This window comes from Pelophylax lessonae (genome assembly GCF_965119305.1).
Source record: "Pelophylax lessonae genome assembly, chromosome: 2".
NCBI classification, from domain to species: Eukaryota; Metazoa; Chordata; class Amphibia; order Anura; family Ranidae; genus Pelophylax; species Pelophylax lessonae.
Window position 1 is genome coordinate 319,004,288 of NC_138769.1, and position 23,605 is coordinate 319,027,892.

General features: G+C 45.5%; 1 protein-coding gene across 2 annotated transcripts in view; it reads left to right on the forward strand.

Annotated features, from left to right (window-relative positions):
- The window catches only part of DHDDS (dehydrodolichyl diphosphate synthase subunit), a 67,094-nt gene that overhangs the window by 21,243 nt on the left and 22,246 nt on the right, over positions 1–23,605 (forward strand). For both annotated transcript variants that reach the window (XM_082244689.1, XM_082244690.1), the window contains exon 5: positions 4,210–4,326. In XM_082244689.1, the coding sequence (XP_082100815.1) occupies positions 4,210–4,326 (117 nt within the window). The remainder of the gene's footprint in view (positions 1–4,209; positions 4,327–23,605) is intronic.

Here is a 23,605-nt window from a genome sequence, read left to right on the forward strand (position 1 = left end):
CATGCAGCAAATCGTCTCTTGCTGCCCATCAGATGGTCTTCCCTCCCGACTTGTATGCTGATGCTGGGCCAGGGTTTCTACCTTCGAGGTGGTTCGTTTGCACAGTTCCATATGAGGTCCCTGCAAAAGGGAAAACCTGACCAAATGGGACAAGTGTCTGAAGTCTCTGGACAATCAGATCCAGGGCAAATCCTTTATCCCCTTGTATTGGACAGTGGTCACCATGGATGCCAGTCTGTCTGGGTGGGGAGGTGTCCTGGGTCGGAGCTCCGCTCAGGGTGTTTGGACACTGGAAGGCTCCATAATTCCAATCAATGTCCTGGCTGTGCCTTGATCATTGGACGGATCGTCTTCAGGGGTGTCCAGTGCAAATTCAGTTGGGCAATGTCACGGCCATGGCTTATGTCAGTCACCAGGGTGGAACAAGAGGTGTGTTGGCAGCTCTGGAGGTAGCCGGCATTCCTACGGTGGGCAGAATGCTTTGTTCAGGCCCTCTCCGCCGTATATATTCCAGGGGTGGAAAAGTTGCAGGCGGGTTATCTCAGTCGTCAGGCGTTGGACCAAGGGGAGTGGTCCTTTCATCCAGAGGTGTTTCATCAGGTATGTCTCTGGTGGGGCACCCCCAAGGTGGATCTGCTGGGAGTCTCGGCTCAACAGAGGGGTTCAGAGGTTTGTGGCACGGTCACAGGATCCTCTGGCGGACGCCACAGATGCGCTGATGGCCCCACGGGGCCAGTATCGTCTGATCAACGCCTACCCTCCTCTCCAGCTTCTGCCAAGACTCTTGCGCAGGATCAAGGCAGAAGGGATTCCGGTCATTCTAGTGGCCCTGGACTGCTTTCGCCAGTCTTGGTACGCCGACCTGGTGCAGCTCGTCGCTGACATCCCTTGGGAGATTGCCTCTCAGGGAGGATCTGTTGTCCCCAGGGCCAATCTTCCATCATGCTTTACAGTCACTGGCTTTGACGGCTTGGCTGTTGAAAGCCAGGCGCTGAAGGATAGAGGTTTGCCTGGGTCGGTAATCCTGACACTGCTGAAAGCTAGGAAGTCTACCTCTAGGAAGATCCACCATTTTATGTGGAAAGTGTACATTTCTTGGTGTGTGTCACTTGGTGTTCACCCTCGCTCTTTTTCGGTGGCTCAGGTCCTGACCTTCCTTCAATGGGGGGGTTGAGCAGAAATTGGCCTTGAGTAACATCAAGGGCCAGGTGTCGGCCTTGGCGGTCTTCTTTCAATGACCCTTGGCCACGTACTCCCTGGTGTGTACTTCTATTAAAGGGGTTCGACATTTGACTCCACCAGTGCGGTCTCCTTTACCGCCTTGGTATCTGAACTTGGTGCTTTCGGTCCTCCAGAAGCCTCCCTTGGGGGATTCCCCCCTGCTTACTCTGTCCCAGAAGGTGGCCTTTTTGGTGGCGATCACCTCTGCGCGCAGGGTGTCCTAATTGGCGGCGTTCTCTTGTTGCACCCCTTACTTGGTGGTCCACAAAGATAAGGTGGTTCTTCTCCCCTATCCGTCATTCCTTCCTAAAGTAGTCTCTGATTTCCATTTGAGTGAAGACATTGTGTTGCCTTCCCTGTGTCCCAGGCCAAAACATCCTAAGGAAATTGCGTTTCATCGCTGGATGTGATTTGGGTGTACCTGGCAGCTACGGAGTCTTTTCCGAAGTCAGACTCACTATTTGTGCTCACGGATGGGTCTCGGAAAGGACTGTCCAATTTTACTCCGACCACTTCAAAATGCTTTAGACAGACAGTGACTCAGGTCTATTCAATCAAGGGTCAGGTTCCTCCTTTCCCTGTGAAAGAGCACTCTACTTGGGCGTTCAGTGCATCCTGGACCTTCCGTCATCAGGCGTCAGTGAGGCAGGTTTGCACGGCGGCCACTTGGTTATTGGGGCACACTTTTACAAAATTCTATAAAGTGGATGCCGGCATCTGTGGATGCTTCTTTTGGCCGCAAGGTTTTGCAGGCTGCTGTTTAGAGGGTCTGTTCCCTCTTTGGGGGAGTAATGTTTCAGGTGGGCTCCAGTTGCTTTTTGTTGAGCTCCTGTTACTTGGTTGGCCTTAGGAATTTTGTTTGCTGTTCCTACCCTCCATGTTTGACACTGCTTTGGGACGTCCCACTGGTCAAGATTCTCAGGAGCTGTGTCCGTCAATGAATGAAAGAGAAAATGGGATTTTTGACCTACGGTAAAATCCATTTCTCTGATGTTCGTTGAGGGACACAGCACCCGCCTCTCTGTGGAGTTGTAATACTTCTGACACTGCTTGTAACAAAACTGAGTACCTATAGCAGAGAGGGGGAGTATGCCTCCTGGGACTGCCCATAGGTGTAGTCAAGTCTTTTTTCTGCCTAGTGTCATACTCCTGTAGGGGGCAGTATAACCCACTGGTTAAGATTCTCAGGAGCTGTGTCCATCAGAGAAATAGATTTTACTGTAACTCAAAAATCCCATTTTTGTTTCTTGCAAAAAGATGTGCATTTATTTAAAAAAAAAAAAAGGTGAATTTTATTCTTTTAAAGCCAAAATCCAGATAACACTTTTGAATTTTGAATCAGTTACTGGTACCGTTTTTTTTTTTTTTTTTCTTCCCCTTTTGGGATGAGGGTTTTACATCAATGAATAAAAGCTGACTATTTTAAGCACTACTGTCAGTGTTAAATGGGTTTTGTCGGTACTCTAAAAGCCTCGTACACATGGCTGAATGTTAGGCGGAATTGGCCCGTGTGTACTGCAGCCGGTCTGAAGTGTTTTTTTTTTGGGTTCAGCCGGTTGGGTTACAGGTGTTTTTGCATGTGTATCATGTATGGGCAGGGCAAGAAGAGGAGAGCATTTCTTTAAGAGAACTAGCACTTCGCAAGCATAAAACTGCACGTGAAAACACACATTTTACAGGTGTTATCATTGAAATCAATGGAGCAAAAAAAAAAAAAAAAGCTCATGTACTTTTTCAAGCATAGGGCGTAGAGTATAGAACAGCTGAGCGTACAGGGAACAAAAAAAAAAAATAATAAAAATGTCAATGCAGCCACCAGATCTAAGAATTGGTGAGCTGCAGTATAATACATTTTTTTTCTTCTTATTTTTTTCATTTAATTTATGTGTAGTTGCAGGTTTTAGTGCTAGGGCCTGTCATTGGAAGGGGTCAGAGTGGAGGGGAACGAGTCAATGAAAAGAAGGGGAGGATAGGGAAGGAGAACCACATGGGCAGGATATTATGAAGGTAGCGAAACCAATGATTGTCCGTTTTTTAGTACAGGTAAAGTCAATCCAGTAAAACTATGTTGACTCATATATCTCATGTTTGTTTTGGAATGACAGGATTAGATTAAATCTGTCAAACTTTCTTAACTTTGCCAACCTAGTCGCAGATTGATTCCCGTAGGAAAAAGGCTCTGCAGAGGGTTTTGATAGGGAGGCTAGGTAGTGTCAGAATTTCAAGACTTTCCACAGGGAAAGACGATAGGGACCTGTTAGAGAAGTCAGGATAGGAAGTGAGGGCCAAAGATCAGAGGTGGGAAAATGAGGCTTGACAGGTATTTATTTGATCTCTTGGAGGGAGTGAAAAAGGCTGTCTGTCCCATCTAGCAATTGCTAAAATAATTGTGCTGCCGAATTGCAGTGGATTTAAAACACCAAATCTAATATATATATATATATATATATATATATATATATATATAATAGATACATGGCTACTAAATCACTTTATTTCGTAGCCTCTGCTTCTCAACATCCTCATGTGATCTAAACCCAAGGCAAAGAACACATGGCTTGTTGGCTACTAGAAGTAAATTTTCAGTACATTGAATGACTTGAATGTTCAAATGCACTCCAAAATTTTGTTTGCCTTAACATTCGATTTTTGGGATGAATGCCATGCAAAAGCACATACACTTTTAGAAATTTGTTCATTCGAGAAAAAATGTTCATACTGCTCCTTCAAATTTTCTTGCCACTGTGCTCAAAAGCAAACGTCTATTTGATTCCACTAATGATTAGAAATACGAACAAACATTCTTAAAATGAAAAATTTTGAATGGATCTCTAGTATATAGCCAACTTACACAGGGAATATAAATTTTCAAATGTACTGCGCATCGCTAGTACCAAGTGGATATCTGTCCTTGAATGCTCTGCACATATCCAAATGTATTTTTATATTTTTGCGTGCTTATTTATGTTTTGGCTTTCTATGCAACAGAGATAAGCTTCAGAAGCATGAAGTTTGTATTCGAGTACTAGGAGACATGACTTTGCTTCCACTTGACATCCAGAAACTTATTGCTCAAGCTGTCCTGGAAACAAAGAACTATTCTAAGTGAGTATTTTCTGTTATTATTAACTTATCATTTTGGAGTTGTGAATATTATCAATATTAACTCATAACATGGAGTCCCTTACCACACTTGTAACTACCTAGGTAAGACCCAATTTGCACATATGTCAGCTGTGCCTTTCTGTTTGTGGCAATCTTCTTTTTTTTGTTTTATTAAACTTTTATTTTACTAATCATACATCACAGGACAGTTAACCACTTCTGGACGGGAAGGTTTTCCCCCTTAATGACCAGGCCATTTTTTGCGATCTGGCACTAGGTTACTTTAACTGACAATTGTGCGGTTGTGCAACGCTGTACCCAAATAAAATTGATGTAAAATTGATGTCTTATTTTTTGCGCTATAAACAAAAAAAGAGCAACAATTCTGAAAAAAAGACAATGTTTTTCACTTTCTGCTATTTAACATTCCCAATAAAATACATTTAAAAATCATACTTTTAGGCCAATATGTATTCTGTTATATTTGGTAAAAAAAAAATCCCAGTAAGAGTATATTGATTGGTTTGCGCAAAAGTTATTGCGTCTACAAACTAGGGGAAAGATTTGTCATTTTTTAAATTTTTTTTACTAGCAATGGCAACGATCAGCGATTTGTTAGTGGGACTGCGACATTGCGGCGGACAGATAGGACACCTAACTGACATTTTTGACACATTTGTGGGGACCAGTGACATTCCTACAATAATCAGTGCTAAAAATATGCACTGTTACTGTACTAATGACACTGGAAGGGAAGGAGTTAACACCATGGGCAATCAAAGGGTTAAATGTGTTCCATTGGATGCTTTCTAACTGTGTGGGGGATGTAGTTATGGAATGAACACAAGACCTGTGTTCCTAAATAGGAGGAACATAGGATTCCTGTGTTCATCACCCACAGAGCAGCGGTCTGCCGTGTTTACATCGGCAGACCGTAATTCTGTCTCCATGGGGAGCAATCGTGGGTGCTTGGCAGACATCGCGGCCCCCGGACCCGCTGGTTGGCTCCCCTCTAGCCAATCGGCGCGTGCCCCTGGCAGCCGCGATTGCCGCCGGGCACCCGCCATCGCTCCCCGTGGAGACAGAATGGCGGTCAGCCGTTGTACAAACGGCAGACCGCTGGTCTGTCAGCAATGAACACAGGGCTCCTGTGTTCCTCCTATTTAGGAACGCAGGTCCCTGTGTTCATTCCATAAGTACATCCCCCACACAGTTAGAAAGCACCCCCTAGGAAGGGACACATTTAACCCTTTGATCGCCCATAGTGTTAACCCCTTTCCCTGCCAGTGCCATTAGTACAGTAACAGTGCATATTTTTAGCACTGATTACTGTAGTAATGTCACTGGTCCCCCCGCAATGTCGCAGCAATGTCTGATCTGTCCGCCGCAATGTCGCAGTCCCGCTAGATATCGCTGATCGCCGCCATTACTACTAAAAAAAAAAATAAAAAAAAATGACATAAATCTTTCCCCTAGTTTGTAGACGCAATAACTTTTGCACAGATCAGCTTCCCCTGTGGCGAATGGGCGCCAGGTACGTCGTTTCACAGGACAGAGCCGACCTGCCGCAGTATATGTACTGCTGGCAGTCGGCAAGTGGTTAATAGTCATTACTACATGGGTTATGCTGCCACTCTCAGATGAATGAACATTGGATGAAGGCATAAACCCTCCCAGCTCAGCTAAGCCTCAGTTTTGTGTTAGAGTCAGAAGGTGATCAATGTTTTCTTGAGTCTCTCTATAGATCTCCTTTTTAGGGATTGTTCCTACATTTCTGGGCCTGTTCCTGACACCCCTATACAGGCAGAAGTGGGCCTTATCTGGATCAGTCACTACTGCCAGCAGGCCAAGAGCAACTGTACCCAGACCCCTGCATACAAGAGTGGGGACAGCCTGTAGTGTTTGGTGCTGGTTCCTGCAGGCAATGACCTCTGATGTACAGCATACCTAGTGATCTCCCTGGCAGGGTGCTCTACAGATCCAGGGCAGTGATACTCCTGGAGGGGAGTTGAATCTCTGAAGGTCCTGTGGGGCATGCCTACCAGGATGGGCGAAGTTTGGGCTTACAAGCATGGACTGGTAAGTGCTTTTGTGTTTGTTGAGTGTTGGCATTAGGACATCTGTTTTTCCTTTTGTGGGTTGATATATAGACCATGGCAGTGAAAGTCAACGCCTGTGGTTGGGCTTCGACGTCACGCGTATAGGGGACAGAGCCTGCGTGCTGGCAGCTGTCTCTTCCTAGATACCGTTTATGCTGATTGCGATGCGCTTTGGAAGCGCCACCTTTTGTGAGTACCATTCCTTTTACTCAATAAAGCGGTTTACTGCAACCATACAGAGAGCACTAGATCTCTTCCTTTGTTCCCCTTTTATGTCTATCGGTGAGAATCCCTCTGGAGGTGATAGGCTATCCATAGCCTTTACTATCTGAAGGTCCCTGTGTATATACAACTCTGTGATTGACCCAGCAGTGGGTCTATAGTGGAGGTGAGAGACCAATTCACCTGATGGTGGGATTGCACTAATCACGAAAGCACTAATTACGTTTTGCACAAGATTCTTTTGGACACGTGGATTCACCGTTTATTTGATTGATTGTATGGACATTGGAACATGTATGGACACTGATTTTGAGTTTTATTACACTATGTGTGCACGTGACTGGCGCAACACTACTTTTTGGTTTATTTAAAAGGGGATGAGCTGGTCAGCCATTTTGTGTCCCTTTTACTTCTATGGGGATTCCTTGCTCACCCTTCTCAACAGCAGCATCCTGCCTTCTATAACCACTAACCAAGTTGACTTCTGTCCACCAGGGCGCAGCAAGTACAGAGGTGTGTGTATTTTTGGAGGGTGCTGTCAGTTTAGTGTTTTGACATAGGCCTACTCTCCTCTCAGCTAAGTGACTGCTTCCTGCTGGATACAGGCCTATCATTCCTCAGCTAGCCTTGGCTCCTCACAGGCAGAGAAAGATGGAGAGAGGGACAATGGGGCCTTCAGATTCCTTAATTAACCTCCTCAAAATTTTGCCCTTCAATGGGTCTGTTATGAGTCAGATTAGCTCTGAATCCCTGCCTTTATTGGATAACACCACTGTTTCAGGGGCCCCTTCCTCTTCCTTTGTGTCAATGGAGAAAATCTCAGCAGTCATTTCTGGATGAAATGGAAGCCGTTAAGCATCAGCAATTTTCTGTAGATGAGTCCTCTCGGGGGGAGTTATCCAGGGTTGCCTCAGACACAGAAGGCCATAGTAGGCTTCCTAGCAAGTGGTTGCACTAATATTAAGTTGCTGTTACCCGAATTCTCATCCCTTGAAATGCCTGATTTTAAATCTAGGCAGACACTCAAAAATTCCTAAGTCCTTTTTACCCTCACTTGTAAGAAGGGATGTATACTGATTGGGCTCACCCGAAGAAGGTGTTAGTTGCCGACCAGCCGTCGTAGGTTTACTGAGGCAGGTCAGCTCTGTTACGCGAAACGACGTACATGTACATCGCATCGTGTAGCAGTTAGTGTGGGCGCACGCACACGCTGATTGGCTAGAGGGGAGCCAATCAGCGGTTTGGGGGGCCACGATGTCTGCCGGGCACCCACAATCGCTTTTTCTTTTTCTTGTTTTTTTTTTTTTCCCCTTCGTTTTTTTTCCCTTCGTTTTTCTTTTTTCTTTTCTCCCTTTACTTTGTTTTTGTTCGTTTTTTGGCTTCTACCAGCTGTCTTTTTATATTATCACTACTGTTTTTTCCTTATTTTTATTGAAAGCTTTTTCGCATATGCATTTATAGAACTTTTTTGCTATGCGTTTTTGGACAAAAGGTGAAGCAAAAACAAACATACAATTCCTGCTGGGCTGTTTGTGTGCCCCTAATTGGGATTTAGTATCTGCAGTGTCTTGTATTGTACAGCATGGTTACGACTAAGCGGAAGACTCCGTGAAACGCGTCAACTGCCGTGCTCCCCTTTTCCCCCCCATGTCTCCGACTGTTATGGTTTCATCTTGGATGATTTTATCTTTTTGCCTGCAAAATAAATTTGGATTTTAACTTTTTGCATCTTCAACCGGTTGTGCGGCTTTTTGTGCTCTTCCATTTGCTGCTATCAGGACTGCGGATCCGTGCCTGCACCTGGGTTGGATGTGTTTGGAACTATCCCCTCACTTGAGCGGTTCTTTTCCCTCTTGACCGTTTGTTGCTGTACCCACAATCGCTCCCCATGGAGACAGAATTACGGTCTGCCTATGTAAACACGGCAGATCTCTGTTCTGTGGGTGATGAACACAGGAATCCTGTGTTCCTCCTATTTAGGAACACAAGTCTCTGTGTTCATCTAGTCAGCCCATCCCCCACACAGAAAGCACCCTCTATGCAATCATTGAACACTTTGATCACCCTTGGTGTTAACCCCTTCCCTGCCAGTGCCATTAGTACAGTAACAGTGCATATTTTTAGCACTGATTACTGTAATGTCACTGGTTCCTCCAAAAGTGTAAAAAATGTCAGTTCGGTGTCTTATCTGTCCGCCGCAATGTCGCAGTCCCGCTAAAAACCCCCAACCGCCGCTATTACTAGTCAAAAAACAAATAAATACACTGATCAAAATTAAAAACGCAACACTTTTGTTTTTGCCCCTATTTTTCATGAGCTGAACTCAAAGATTTCTCTCAAATATTGTTCACAAATCTGTCTAAATCTGTGTTAGTGAGCACTCCTTTGCCGAGATAATCTATCCACCTCAAAGGTGTGGCATATCAAGATGCTGATTAGACAGCATGAATATTGCACAGATGTGCCTTAGGCTGGCCACAATAAAAGGCCACTCTAAAATGTGCAGTTTTATAACCCAGCACAATGCCACAGATGTCGCAAGTTTTGGGGGAGCGTGCAATTGGCATTCTGACTGCAGGAATGTCCACCAGAGCTGTTGCCTGTGAATTGAATGTTAATTTCTCTACCATAAGCCGTCTCCAAAGGTGTTTCAGAGAATTTGGCAGTATATCCAACCGGCCTCACAACCTCAGACCACGTGTAACCACACCAGCCTAGGGCCTACACATCCAGCATCTTCACCTCTAAGATCATCTGAGACCAGCCACCTGGACAGCTGCTGCAACAATCGGTTTGCATAACCAAAGAATTTCTGCTCAAACTGTCAAAAACCATCTCAGGGAAGCTCATCTGCATGCTCGTCGTCCTCATCTGGGTCTCGACCTGACTGCAGTTAGTCGTAACTTGAGTGGGCAAATGCTCACATTCGATTGAGTCTGGCACTTTGGAGGGGTGTTCTCTTCCCAAATGAATCCCGGTTTTCACTGTACAGGGCAGAGGGTAGACAGCGTGTATGGCATTGTGTGGGTTAGCGGTTTGCTGATGTCAACGTTGTGGATCGAGTGGCCCATGGTGGCAGTGGGGTTATGTTATGGACAACAAACACAAGTACATTTTATTAATGGCATTTTGAATGTACAGAGATACTGTGATGAGATCCTGAGGCCTATTGTTGTGCCATTCATCCACGACCATCACCTCATGTTGCAGCATGATAATGCACGGCCCCATGTTGCAAGGATCTGTACACAGTTCCAGGAAGCTGAAAACATCCCAGTTCTTGCATGGCCAGCATACTCACCGGACATGTCACCCATTGAGCATGTTGAGGATGCTCTGAACCAGCATATATGACAGCGTGTTTCAGGTCCTGCCAATGTCCAGCAACTTCGCACAGCCATTGAAGAGGAGTGGACCAACATCCCCCCCCCGGACACCCCAATACAGCAAAACTGCACATTTTTGAGTGGCCTTTACTGTGGCCAGCCTAAGGCACACCTGTGCAATAATCATGCTGTCTAATCAGCATCTTGATATGCCACAGCTGTGAGGTGGATAGATTCTTTGCAAAGGAGAAGTGCTCACTAAGGCCCCTTTCACACTATCCGTCCGTCGGACAGATTCCGTTTTTCTCAGCGGGGGATCGAGCCGCCGATCCCCTGCTGAGCAGAAGGATGACAGCTGTGTCTCCGCGCTGTGTGCGGAGACACAGCTCTCAGTTCCCCATGCATCTCTATGGGGGAAATTGGATGGGAACGGACCGTTTGGGCTTACTCCCGGGGGCTGGTACCACATTCCAGGCCGGATGCGGGGGTTGGGGCTGCGCTACTAGCGATGGATGAACGATCGTGCGGGGCGGGGTCTCTGTTTGTACTTCCAGGGCCCACCTTCCAATCGATCCCGTTTTGGAGTCTGGGGGGTCCCCACAAGGGTCCTCAGCTGCTCTGCAGGCCGCGGAGCGCCGCAAATTTCTTGTAGCCTCATGTGCTGAGGAGATCAGTGGCCATCTTGGTACGCCCGGCTTGGCAATTTTGCAGTGGTTTTTCTGATAGGACTCTGAATGGGAGTTCACTGAGGCATTTTTCTGTGGGTGGAGCCCCTCCCTATACCATTGGTGGTTTCTCAGCTCATTTCCTTTTGGATCAAGCTTGCTGCTGACATGTGCAGATGTTCTGGGCCTTCTGCTGCATCTTGGTACAGTGAGTCCGGGGGTCTCTCTCTCTCTCTGCTGGGGGGTCTCCAGCACGCTTGCCTGACCTTCGGAGGGGCGCTGCAGCCTGCAGACTTTTTGTTTTTAAAAAAAAATGTTTCTGTCACTTTTTCAGCTTTTTACTGAAGGGTTCCCCTGGTGCAACATGGACCCTAAAGATCATGTGTCCCCACCTGACCCCCTCGGGGAGGCTGCCAGGCCCTCTGGATCCCAGCTGTCTGCCGATGCAATTTCGGCAGTCCTGGAAGCGTTCGTGTCCCAGGTGGAGGTAATCTTTAAAGGACGAGGTGCTAAGAAACGCCCTCTGCCTACCCCTGCCTCATCTGATGTCTCAGGTTCTGAGCCTGACTCAGCCACTGCAGACGCGAGTCTCCCTGCCGGGTCTGCTACCTCGCGCCCTGTCTCCTCTGACAGTAAGGATAACATTTCTACCTCCACTGCCACGCAAGATAAGGCGCTGGTGGACGCACTAGTTGTTTCTGTGCGTGAGACCCTGAAATTGGAGAATGCGGCTGCGACTGGGGCGCAGGTTACGTTTGGCACTCACAAGCCATCCAGAGCAGCAAAGGTTTTTCCCTTTCCCCGCATATTTTGACAACCTGCTTAAAAAAGAATGGGACCGGCCAAAGCGTTCCCCTGGGGCGCCTAAGCGGATTGCTAGACGCTACCCTTTTGAGGAGTCCCTGATAAAGAAGTGGACTCTCTCCGGTCTGAAGACTAAATAAGGCTACTGTTATCCCGGTGGAGGGTTCCCCGTCCTTTAAGGATCTGGAGGATAGGAAGGCGGAGGCTGTGGCCCACATTATGTACTCCCTGGCGGTGTCTGCACTGCACTGAGACCGGTGTTTACGGTTGCCCTTGTCATGCAAACGTTGACTGAATGGACTAAGTTACTACCTGATCTGGTGGCTTCAGTCCCCGATGCTCAAGCAAGGGAAATCCTTCCTCCCTATATATTGGACAATTGTGACCACGGATGCAAGTCTGTCCGGATGAGGGGGGAGTTCTCGGCAGGTTGTCTGCTCAAGGAGTCTGGTCCCTGGAAGAATCCAGGTTACCAATCAATGTTCTGGAGCTGAGAGTGATCCAGCTTTGCCTAGTACACTGGACCAAGTACCTGCAGGGTTGTCCGTTGCGCATTCAATCGGACAATGCCAGGGCCGTGGCTTATGTCAATCACCAAGGGGGCACCAAAAGTGCCCTTACAGCCTTGGAAGTGGCGGGCATCCTTCATTGGGCAGAAAGCTTTGTTCCAGCTCTCTCCGCTGTTCACATTGCAGGAGTGAAAAATCGGTAGGCAGATTACCTCAGTCGACAAGCCTTGGATGCGGTGGAATGGTCCCTCCATCCGGAGGTGTTCCAGCAGTTGTGCCTTTCGTTGGGGCACTCCAGATCCTGGGTCAACAGAAAAGTACAGAGGTTTGTGGCCTGCTCCCAGGACCCTCTGGCTGACGCCGTAGACGTGCTGGTGGCCCCGTGGGGTCAGTATCAGCTGATGTCTGCCTTTCCTCCTCTCAAGTTGCTGCCAAGACTTCTTCGCAGGATCGAGCCGGAAGGGATTCCGGTCATTCTTGTGGCACGGGACTGGCCTCGCCGAGCTTGGTACATCGACCTGGTCAGACTAGTCGCAGACGCTCCTTGAAGACTTCCTCTCAGGGAGGATCTACTGTCTCAAGGGCCAATCTACATCCTGCTTTACGGTCGCTGGTTTGACAGCTTGGCTGTTGAAAGCCAGGTGCTGAAGGACAGGGGTTTGTCTGCTTCAGTGATTCCCACTCTGTTTAAAGTGAGGAAAGCGACTTCTAGGAAGATTTATCATTGGACGTGGAAGTCGTATATTGCATGGTGTCCCCTTGCTCTTACTCGGTGGCTCGGATCTTGACTTTCCTTCAACGTGGAGTTGATCAAAAGCTGGCCTTGAGTACTATCGAGAATCAGGTTTCGGCCTTGACAATTTTCTTCCAAAGGCCATTGGCCACCCATTCCTGGGGGGGGGGGACCTTCATCCAGGGAGTGCGACACTTGGTACCTCCGGTGCAACCTCCGTTGCCACCTTGGGACCTTAATTTGGTGCTGTCGGTTCTCCAGAAACCTCCCTTCGAAAGTATTTGGGAGATTCCCCTGCTTACCTTGGGATAAGGAGATATCGGTTCCTTATGGACACATATTCACAGCCACATCCCTGTAAATAGTAGGAAAGGTAAAGGGGGAGAGAGGACGTTAGCAATCCCTCAAATCCTAGAATGAAAGAATACGGCCCACATCTCTCCCTTCAGGGGTGGGATTTTTAAGGCTGTAAAATTTGTCTTCAAACATCATACTACATTTTAAAACTTTGATACCATCAAAAACAGATAAAAACACAATATCTATATAAAAATTATGATTGTACATTCATAATGTCATGGTATTGTCCATAACTGGAAACAGAGTACTTGGCAAATCATACGCGTTTCGCTGCGCGAGTTCATTTGTTCATATCACGGTTTCTAAAAACTAGATCAGAAATTTATGTAAAGGAGAACACAGGTAATGCACATAATGATTATGCAGAACAAAGTGTGTGTGTATATATGTGTGTATATATATATATATATATATATATATATATATATATATATATATATATATATATATATATATATATAATCTCCCTTCCTTACATCAAATCGTCATGCCTACCCTTTTATACAGATCATCACAGAGCATGCCGGGCCTAAGAGGATAATGTCCCATGATAGGCCATTGAGACCACCGATCCACAGGTATATCCCAACAAGGGTGTAGGTGCCCGAGCGCCAAACCTGAGTTGGAGAAAGGCCTACAGACGGGCACTGGACCAAGCCTACATCCCAAAGGAGGGGTCCAGCGGGACAATTGGAGCGTGAGGATGAATGAAAAACCATTCTAAAAGGTAATAAAAAAACAAAGAAAAGCTAGTATATTTCATGACCACCACAGTTTAATGATAATCCAATAAAAAAATCACATAGCTTGCGATGTATAGTTCCCTTCCCAATACGCATGCACATCACAGTCCACGTCGCATAGCGCAACGTAGCGGCATAGTGGACATATATGACCACCAAATCAGAGCCCTGAAAGGTCAAAGGGCCAAATATCTAAGATACCCAGAGAAGAAATGTTCCCTTACAGAGAGGAAGGATGAAAAGGGCCATTATAATATTAATATTGTATCCCTTCTAGAGTGTAAGCTCTAACGAGCAGGGCCCTCTAGTTCCTCCTGTTTTGAATTGTATTGTAACTGTATTGTCTTCCCTCACATTGTAAAGCGCTGCGCAAACTGTTGGCGCTATATAAATCCTGTATAATAATAATAATAATAATGTGTAAAACACAGACCTCACAGCTAAAGACCAGAAATATTACCCATTATCACTGAGACATAAGAGTACATATATATATATATATATAGGGAAGGGACATACAGCATCGGTACCCCTACTCAGAATGTAGGTACAAGTGTGGATAATAGTGGTCAGTCAAAATACCTTCTAATGTTGCACAACATGGCAAAGGGATAGTATCGATCCTCCGACCAAGTCCCACGTGTACAGGGAGCCGCGTCCGGCTTCCTGCACCGCCAAGGGACTTAATAAAGCCGGTCCCACTGGAAGTGACTAGACTGTAACCCGGCCCCCATACGTCACTTCTGGCGCGGGCGCTATGACAGTCCACAGGGAACCGGCGTGAACCTCAAACATTATCTGCAGAAGAAAGCTGGTCAGCTGCGGTGTCCACCCCACCCGATACGAGGATCGAGGGGGGGGGGGCAAATGGGAGGAGCATCGCGCCAACCCTGCCCCAGCTTGGCGCCCGAATGCACGTCAAAAAGGGGCCAAACCTGCAGATCATGATCCCAAAGGAACTATGCCCACCTCCCAGATCCCAGCATCCTCTGCTCTAGAATGACAGCATAATAACAAAGTTTATATTAACATATCACAAAGCTTAATATATCACATAAGTGGCAATATTTTGAAAAATACATTGATACATACAACATCCGTCATAATAGTCAATGAGAATGAGTCACTTCACTTTGCTCTTAATATATCCGCATAAATAGTATGTGGAGTGAGGAGGAAGAAATAGGCCAAAAAAAAAAGTGGGGGGGGTGGGGAGAAAAGACCCCAGAGCCAAAAACCACACCCATGATGGGTTTTCAACCTATTACTCCAAGAATGGTTTAAATGATAATGCCATATTTAAACCAGGAGGTTTTGTGGCCTGTAAGTTGTAAATCCACTTGGCCTCACATTTTCAAATTTGGCTATCAAAATTATGTAATAGAGATGATCTTGTATACGTCGTGAAAAAGCTCTTTTTGTCTTCCCAATATAAAACGATCCGCATACACAGTTTGCCAAATATACCACACCCTCTGTGCGGCAATCCGTGTAGAGTCATGGTTTTAGGATACCTGCACGTGGTAGGGCGAGGGAATTACCTTCTCTCACCCAAGGACATTGGTCACAGCCACCACAACAGTAGGTCCCTGTACCTCCCGTAGCTCCTTCAGGACAGTTGTCCAGAGGTAAGTAATGGCTTTGAACCAATCGGTCTCTCAGAGATTGTGCTTTGCGGTAAACCATTTCTGGCTGTCCTCGTACATATTTTGATATAATCGCATCATCTGTAGGTTAACTACCCTGCGAATCAATTGATGATGGAGATTATATTTGGTTACAATTTTGATAGTTTCATGTGGGTGCGTTTTAGTTTTATTGTATGCTTTCTTGAGCGACTTCCAACTATAGCCATTGTTATATGGCCATTAGATGCTGCTGTAAAGCCTTAGCTTCCAATTCAAAATCGCTATCCTTAGTGCAGTTCCAACAGAGCCTTAGATACTGAGTATAAGGAATAATCCGTACCAATGAGTGTGGGTGGCCACTTGTTGAATGAAGTATGGTGTTCCCTGCGGTCTCTTTGCGATAGAGGGAAGTGTACAGGGAACCATCGGAGTTAAGGAACAGCTTTGTATCCAAAAACGAGATACTTGTGGTGTCATGTTGTACTGTAAATTTAAGATTATAATAATTCCTTGATATATAATCCATAAAGGACAGAAGCTCCTCAACCGTCCCGATGATGAGCATGTCATCGATGTATCTGCACCACAAGGCAATGTGGCGCAGATACATCGACACACCATCATCCAAAAAGAGAATCTTGGAGATTCTGATTGAGCTTCTATTTCATCGTCATCAGAGGATGATGAGTCTGAGCTAGAATGTTTGGAATAACCTTCATTCTCATCCAGCAGTTGAATTAATATTTTTAGAGTTCTGAAATCCTGGGCCTTTAAATCTTTGTATAGATCCTCTTCTCGAGTTGGTCCTGACCCTCGTTCCTTATCAAAAATATATTTAAACGTTAAATTTCTAGCAAATAGGTGTATATCTTTCACTAATTCGAATTTGTTAAGCCTCTGGAGGGGACAAAAACTTAAATCAAGCTTAAGAACCTCAATCTCCTCGTGGGACAGCTGGTAGGATGAGAGGTTAATTACAGCCAGTGTTGAAGAATTAGAGGGGGATTGTGTTAAACTAATGTTGCTTTCCATACAACCTGTATGTGCATTCGTGATTTGTTTTACTGTAGACATTTAGTGTAGAGGAAGGGACCGCAAATGAAACTACCAAAATCGTAACCAAATATAATCTCCATCATCAGTTGATTCGCAGGGTAATGAACCGTAACTGGCACTTCCTTACAGATGATGCGATTATATCAAAAAATGTATGAGGGCAGCCAGAAATTGTTTACCGCAGAGCACAATCTCTGAGAGACCGATTGGTTTACAACAATTACTTACCTCTGGACAACTGTCCAGAAGGAGCTATCGGAGGTACAGGGACCTACAGTTGTGGCGGCTGTGACCAATGTCCTTGGGTGAGAGAAGGTAATTCCCTCCGCCTACCACGTGGAGCTATACTAAAACCACGATTCTACGCGGATTGCCGCACAGAGGGTATATTTGGCGAACTGTGTATGCGGATCGTTTTATGTTGGGAAGACAAAAAGGGCTTTTTCACTACGTATACAAGATCATCTCTATATGGATGTTGGTCTATTATACACACCAATTGGTAACACATGTCGGCCTTAATCATAGTTATGACCCATTACCCATTTCATTCTCAGTACTTGAAACGATCCCTAAAAATCCAAGGGGTGGTAATTTTGATAACCAAATTCTAAAATATTAGGCCAAGTGGATTTACAACTTACAGGCCACAAAACTGCCTGGTTTAAATATGGCATTATCATTTAACCATTCTTTGAGTAATAAGTTGAATAGCCATCATGGGTGTGGTTTTTGGCTTTGGGGTGTTTTTTCTTTTTTTTTTTTTTATTTCTTTTTTTAATTTTGGCCTATTTCTTCCTCCTCTCTCCACATACTATTTATGTGGATATATTAAGAACAAAGTGAAGTGACTCATTCTCATTGTCTATTATGACGGATGTTGTATGTATCAATGTATTTTTCAAAATATTGCCATGTATGTGATATATTAAGCTATGTGCAGCTTTATTATGCTGTCATTCTAGGGCAGAGGATGCTGGGATCTGGATGTTGGCATGGTTCCTTTGGGATGATGATCTGCAGGTTTGGCCACTTTTTTGACGTGCATTCAGGCACCAAGCCGGTCAGAGTTGGCACGATGTTCCTCCCATTTTCCCCTGATCCTCGTATCAGGTGGGGTGGACACCGCAGCTGACCGGCGTTCTTCCGCAGATAATGTTTGTGGTTCACGCTGGTTCCCTGTGGACTGTCATGGCGCCCCCGCCAGAGGTGACGTATGGGGGCCGGGTTACGGTCTAGTCACTTCCGGTGGGATCGGCTTTAAGTCGCTTGGCGGTGCAGGAAGATGGACACGGCTCCCTGTACACGGGGACTTGGTCGGAGGATCTATACTATCCCTTTGCCACGTTGTGCAACATTAGAAGGTATTTTGACTGACCACCATTATCCACACTTGTACCTACATTCTGAGTAGGGGTACCGATGCTGTATGTCCCTTCCCTATATATATATATATATATGTACTCTTATGTCTCAGTGATTATGGGTAATATTTCTGGTCTTTTGCTGTGAGTTCTGTGTTTTACACATAGACAATATATTATATTAGATATTTGGCCCTTTGACCTTTCAGGGCTCTGATTTGGTGGTCTCTAGATACATATATGTCCACTATGCCGCTACGTTGCACTATGCGACGTGGACTGTGATGTGCATGCATATTGGGAAGGGAACTATGCATCACAAGCTATTTGTTTTTTTTATTGGATTATCATTATACCGTGGTGGTCATGAAATATACTAGCTTTTCTTTGTTTTTTGATTACCTTTTTGAGTGGTTTTCCATTCATCCTCACGCTCCAATTGTCCCGCTGGACCCCTCCTTTGGAATGTAGGCTTGGTCCAGTGCCCGTCTGTAGAACTTTCTCCCACTCGGGTTTGGCGCTCGGACACCTACACCCTTGTTGACCTATACCTTTGGATCGGTGGTCTCAATCATAGGACATTATCCTATTATTCCTGGCATGCTCTGTGATGATCTGTATAAAAGGGTAAGCATGACTATTTGATGTAAGGAAGGGATATATATATATATATATATATATATATATATATATATATATATATATATATATATATATATATATATATATATATATATATATATATATACACACACCGTTTGTTCTGCATAATCATTATGTGCATTACCTGTGTTCTCCTTTACATAAATTTCTGATCTAGTTTTTAGAAACCGTGATATGAACAATGAACTTGGCCCCTGAAGAAGCTTCAGTGGGAGCCTATTCGCTCAGCAAAACGCATAGGATTTGCCAAGTACTCGGTTTCCAGTTATGGAAAATACCATGACATTATGAATGTACAATCAAAATTTTTATCTACATATTGTGTTTTTATCTGTTTTTGATGGTATCAATAAAGCTGTAATTATTTTCACCAAAATGTTGTATGATGTTTGAAGACAAATTTACAGCCTTAAATATCCCACCCTTTAAGGGAGAGATGTGGGCCATATTCTTTCATCCTAGGATTTGAGGGATTGCTGGTGTCCTCTCTCCCCCCCTTTACCTTTCCCCTGCTTACCTTATCCCAGAAGGTGGCTTTTTCTGGTGGCTATCATTTCTGCGTGCAGGGTGTTGGAACTTGCGGCTTTGTCCTGTCGTTCTCCCTACCTGGGGGTTCACAGGGATAAAGTGGTACTTCGTCCGGATCCGTCCTTCCTTCCGAAGGTAGTTTCCAGTTTTCACTTGAATGAGGACATTGTGTTACCCTCCTAAGCCAAAACATCCTAAGGAGTTTGCACTGCATACTCTGGATGTGGTTCGGGCAATCAGGGTGTTCTTGGCTACTACTGAGTCTTTTCGGAAGTCAGATTTGTTCTTTGTACTCACGGATGGCCCTAAGAAATTGCTGCCTGCAGCGACTATTTCCAGATGGATCAGACAGACAGTGGTGCAGGCTTATTCGATTAAAGGCCCGTACACACGTACCGATCGTCGGCATACAAACGTCGGCGGACGAAAGATCTGCCGATTGTACGCGTGTTAGTATGGTGCCTCCGACAGATGTCTGCGCACAATCCGCGGACAAAAGTCTTTCGTGCAAACATGAAAATTTTTGTCTGCGGACACCAGAACGGACGATTGTTCGCCTGTCAGTACAGAATTCGGCCGACAGACCGCAGATTTGCAAGACTGGGCATGCTCAGAAAATTAAAAACACAGGGAAAGTTAACCATTACATGACATCACTTCTGCAGTCAGCTGAAGTCTGCAGACAAAATTCTTGTGCTGTCCTTGTGCTGTCTTTGCACTTTTCAACAGACACCGACATCCCGGGGAGAAAAGAGGAACATTTGTATGCCGACCATCGGTACGTGTGTACGGGGCTTAAGGGTCAGGTTCCTCCTGTCCCTGTTAAGGCACATTCTACTTGGGTGCTTAGTGCTTCCTGGGCTTTTAGCTATCGGGCATCTGTGCTTCAGGTTTGCAAGGCGGCTACCTGGTCGTCTGTTCACACCTTTACCAAGTTTTATAAGGTGGATGTGCTGGCATCTGCAGATGCCTCTTTTGGCCGCAAAGTTTTGCAGGCTGTTGTTTAAGGGAGTTCTTAGTCTCCCTCTAGTGTGTTTACTGTTTGTTTCAGGTGGGCCTAATCTTGTTGTTATGATAAATCCTATGTTGCCTGGTTGGCTATGTTTAGCCTCGGGGACTTGTTTTTTTCTGCTGTTCCCACCCCTCATTTTATGGCACTGCTTTTGGACGTCCCTACTAATATGCATCAGGAACTGCGTCCGTCACTGAACGATAGAGAAAACTGGATTTTTGACTTAACGTAAAATCCTTTTCTCTTAGGTTCATTGACGGATGCAGTACCCGCCCCTCTATTTTGAGTTGGGTTGGTATTACTTCTCTGACACTGCTTTGATACAAAACTGACATCCTATGCAGGAATAGAGAGGGTGTACCCTCCGGGACTGCCCAAAGGCGTAGCCAGAGCATTTTTTCCGTCTAGTGTCCTACACCTGTAGGGGGCAGTATAACCCTACTGATATGCATCAGGAACTGCGTCCATCAATGAACTTAAGAGAAAAGGATTTTACGGTAAGTCAAAAGTCAAATTTTTTGCTTGCACATCATTGGATGATGGAAGCCAGCAGAGCTTCCACCTCGTTTACTAAGCTCTGGAGCATCTGCACTGTGCAAAGTGCACAGTCTTTTTGCCTTTAGTAAATCGACCCCTATGTCTGTCCACACAAGAAACATAGAAGAGTGAAGGCAGCAGATCGATCAAGTTTGCCAACCCCCCCCCAAGCTTCAGCCCCCTGGCAGCTAAAAATGGGTCACAGGAGTGCAGAACGAGCTGCACTCCTGTGATCCACAAGAGAAGTACAGCCAAACAAGCTTTGGCTGCACTTCTTCTTTAAGAGGCTGTCCTTTTGAGGGTGGATGCTTACTTGGACCATTGTTGGATGCCTACATTTTCAGAACTTAGCCTAAGTTCAGACACAACGTCTGGAATACCTGGGCTTAATCCTGGATACGTCTCGGGCAAGGATACTGCTTCTGCAGGAGAACTGCCTGCCTTATTGAGCCCAGATGGAGTCTGTAAAGATTGTTGAAAGTTCCCTCAATCCAAATAAGCATGAGAATGTTGGAGAAGATGGTAGTCACCTTGAGTGCCGGGTCACCCTTTTGCGATGCGGGAAGGCTGCGAATTCGCAGCCTGTTCCCGCATCGCAAACGCACCCTTGGCAGTTCACACTGCCATATGCAAAACGCTGGGGTTGTCAATGAAATGTTAACGACACCCCCAGTTTGATCGCATATCGCAGTGCGATCTTTACAGTTCGCACAGGATCGGATCGCACAAGTGTGAACCACTGTGCGATCCGATCCTGATGCGGCTGAAAAAAAGGGTCATGTGCGACTTTTGTGCGGGTGCAGTGCGAATTTAGCCATACAAAGTGTATGGCTGAATTTGCACCGCACAGCCGATCACATGTAATGAAGGAGCAGTGCGCTCCGATATTACATGCGATCGCCACAGCCGCAAGAGTGTGAACCGGCACTCAAGCGGGTACCTTATGCATAGTTTTTAGTTTTACTCCAGAGCTCTGCAGCTCAATATCCTGGTGATATCAAACCAGTGTTGAAAGTCCTTGTATCAGCCAATACATCTGACATGACCAGAGTGGCTCTGGAATGGTGAATATCCATGCAGGTGCCGGATGCAGGGAAATCCTTTCTTCCAATGAAGTGAAAGGTATTGACGACAGACACCAGTCTGTTAGGCTGGAGAGGTGTTCTGGAGGCCCTCGGCTCAGGGAATGCAGTCATCCGAAGTGCAGAAGTTGCTGATCAACCTCAACATTCACTTGAATGGGTCACCTTAACAGTGATACCGGCTGCCCTTTAAATTCTGGGTGAAGCAAAGGATCCTAGCGGTGGCATGGTTACAGCCCTGTGAAGCTGCATTTCTGTGCTTAGGTGGGGGTAAAACTTCACTCAACTGACTGCTTTTACCACCTCTTGGCCACCTGTGTAAACAAGATCTTAGAGTTCTCATGTTCAGCCCTGCAGAATGAATGAAAGAAATCACTATATTCCCCCATCCACATGGATGTACAAATCTCCTCTGTTGGCTATTGTATTTTGACAGCCAGTACCCCAATTGTCAGATAACCAAAACAGTGACTGCATCTAATTGGCTGCAGTCACTGTTGACAATTTTCCACTTTGCTCCTTACTTTTTTTTTTAATTGAAATTTGCTGAAATCTGCGGTGCCAGAAGGGCCACCTATGGTTAGAATTGCAGCTGATTTATAGGTATCTGCCAAAATTCCAACAATGCATGGCCAGCCTAAGCTAGTAGTTTGTTTTTGGACAACAGTGTGGCAAATAAGATTGAAACAGATGGAAAGAAGTTTAGACTTCTGTCAGCAGAGTAAACTGCTGTAAAGGACTGAGGTATATTTACATATTACAGATCAGGCACCAGTGCAGTAGCATCCGACAAGTCTGGCGGAACAATTTAAATGCCAAAAATACTGCATTAGGGGGAGTCAGATTGGCAACTGAGCTGTACCAGGATAAGTGGCAGGGTTAAATAGAGAATAACACTATGCTAATGACCAGATGTGAAGCTTGTAGGTGTGTTTGTGTAGCATCGTTAGAGGTATGGTAACTGGTTATACCGAGACAGGAGGAAAGACTATATGGGATTTGCGAGGGATGTAAATAGTGCAACCCTTTGACTGGGATAAACGGGATCCAGGAATTGTAAGAAATTTAAACAATGTATTTTATTAATAGGATAAGCGAGACTATGATGCAGGGACGGCAATCTCTAAATAGAAGGGTAACCTCTATGTGAGCACTAAGGGCAGTAGGATATCCTGTGTTCTAAGAACATTGGGGTGATGGGTATCGGCTTACACTGCTTCTGAAGGGTAGGTGCAACGTGTAAGATCATTTGGAATTGTTTAGCTGTAGATTGGCTACATAGAGTCCAAATTGTCCAGTTATTAGCAAACAGAACACATTTTAAAGGAGAAGTTTGGGGTTGTTAAAAAAACGTACCTACTCATCTCCACCTCATCGATGCTGCAGCTGTCCCCTGACGGCTCTAAGCCCAAGAACTGAGCGATCAAATGACCACCGATCACTCTCTCTTCTAGGTGAGCTCTGAGCAGACAGACACCGCTCTCTGCTGCTGCACCAGGCTGGGAGGGATAGGAGCAAAAGGCTCTGGCTCTCAGCTGCGTGCTGAGAGGCTGATCCAGCTGCCGATCTGGCATCTGGATGGATCCCTATGTATGAATGTTATAGTTACATAGGTTGAAAAAAGACACAAGTCAATCTAGTTTAACCAATAAAAAAAATGTGAGTTAGGGACCTTAGATTGTAAGCTCCTTAATGTAGGGACTGATGTGAATGTACAATATACACTCTATTACCAAAAGTTTTGGGACACCTGCTTTTACACGCACATGAACTTTAATGTCATCTCCGTAAGGTTCAATATTGAGTTGGCCCACCCTTTGCAGCTATAACAGCTTCAACTCTTCTGGGAAGGCTGTCCACAAGGATTAGGAGTGTGTCTATGGGAATGTTTTACCATTCTTCCAGAAGCGCATTTGTGAGGTCAGGCACCGTTGCTGGAGAGAAGGCC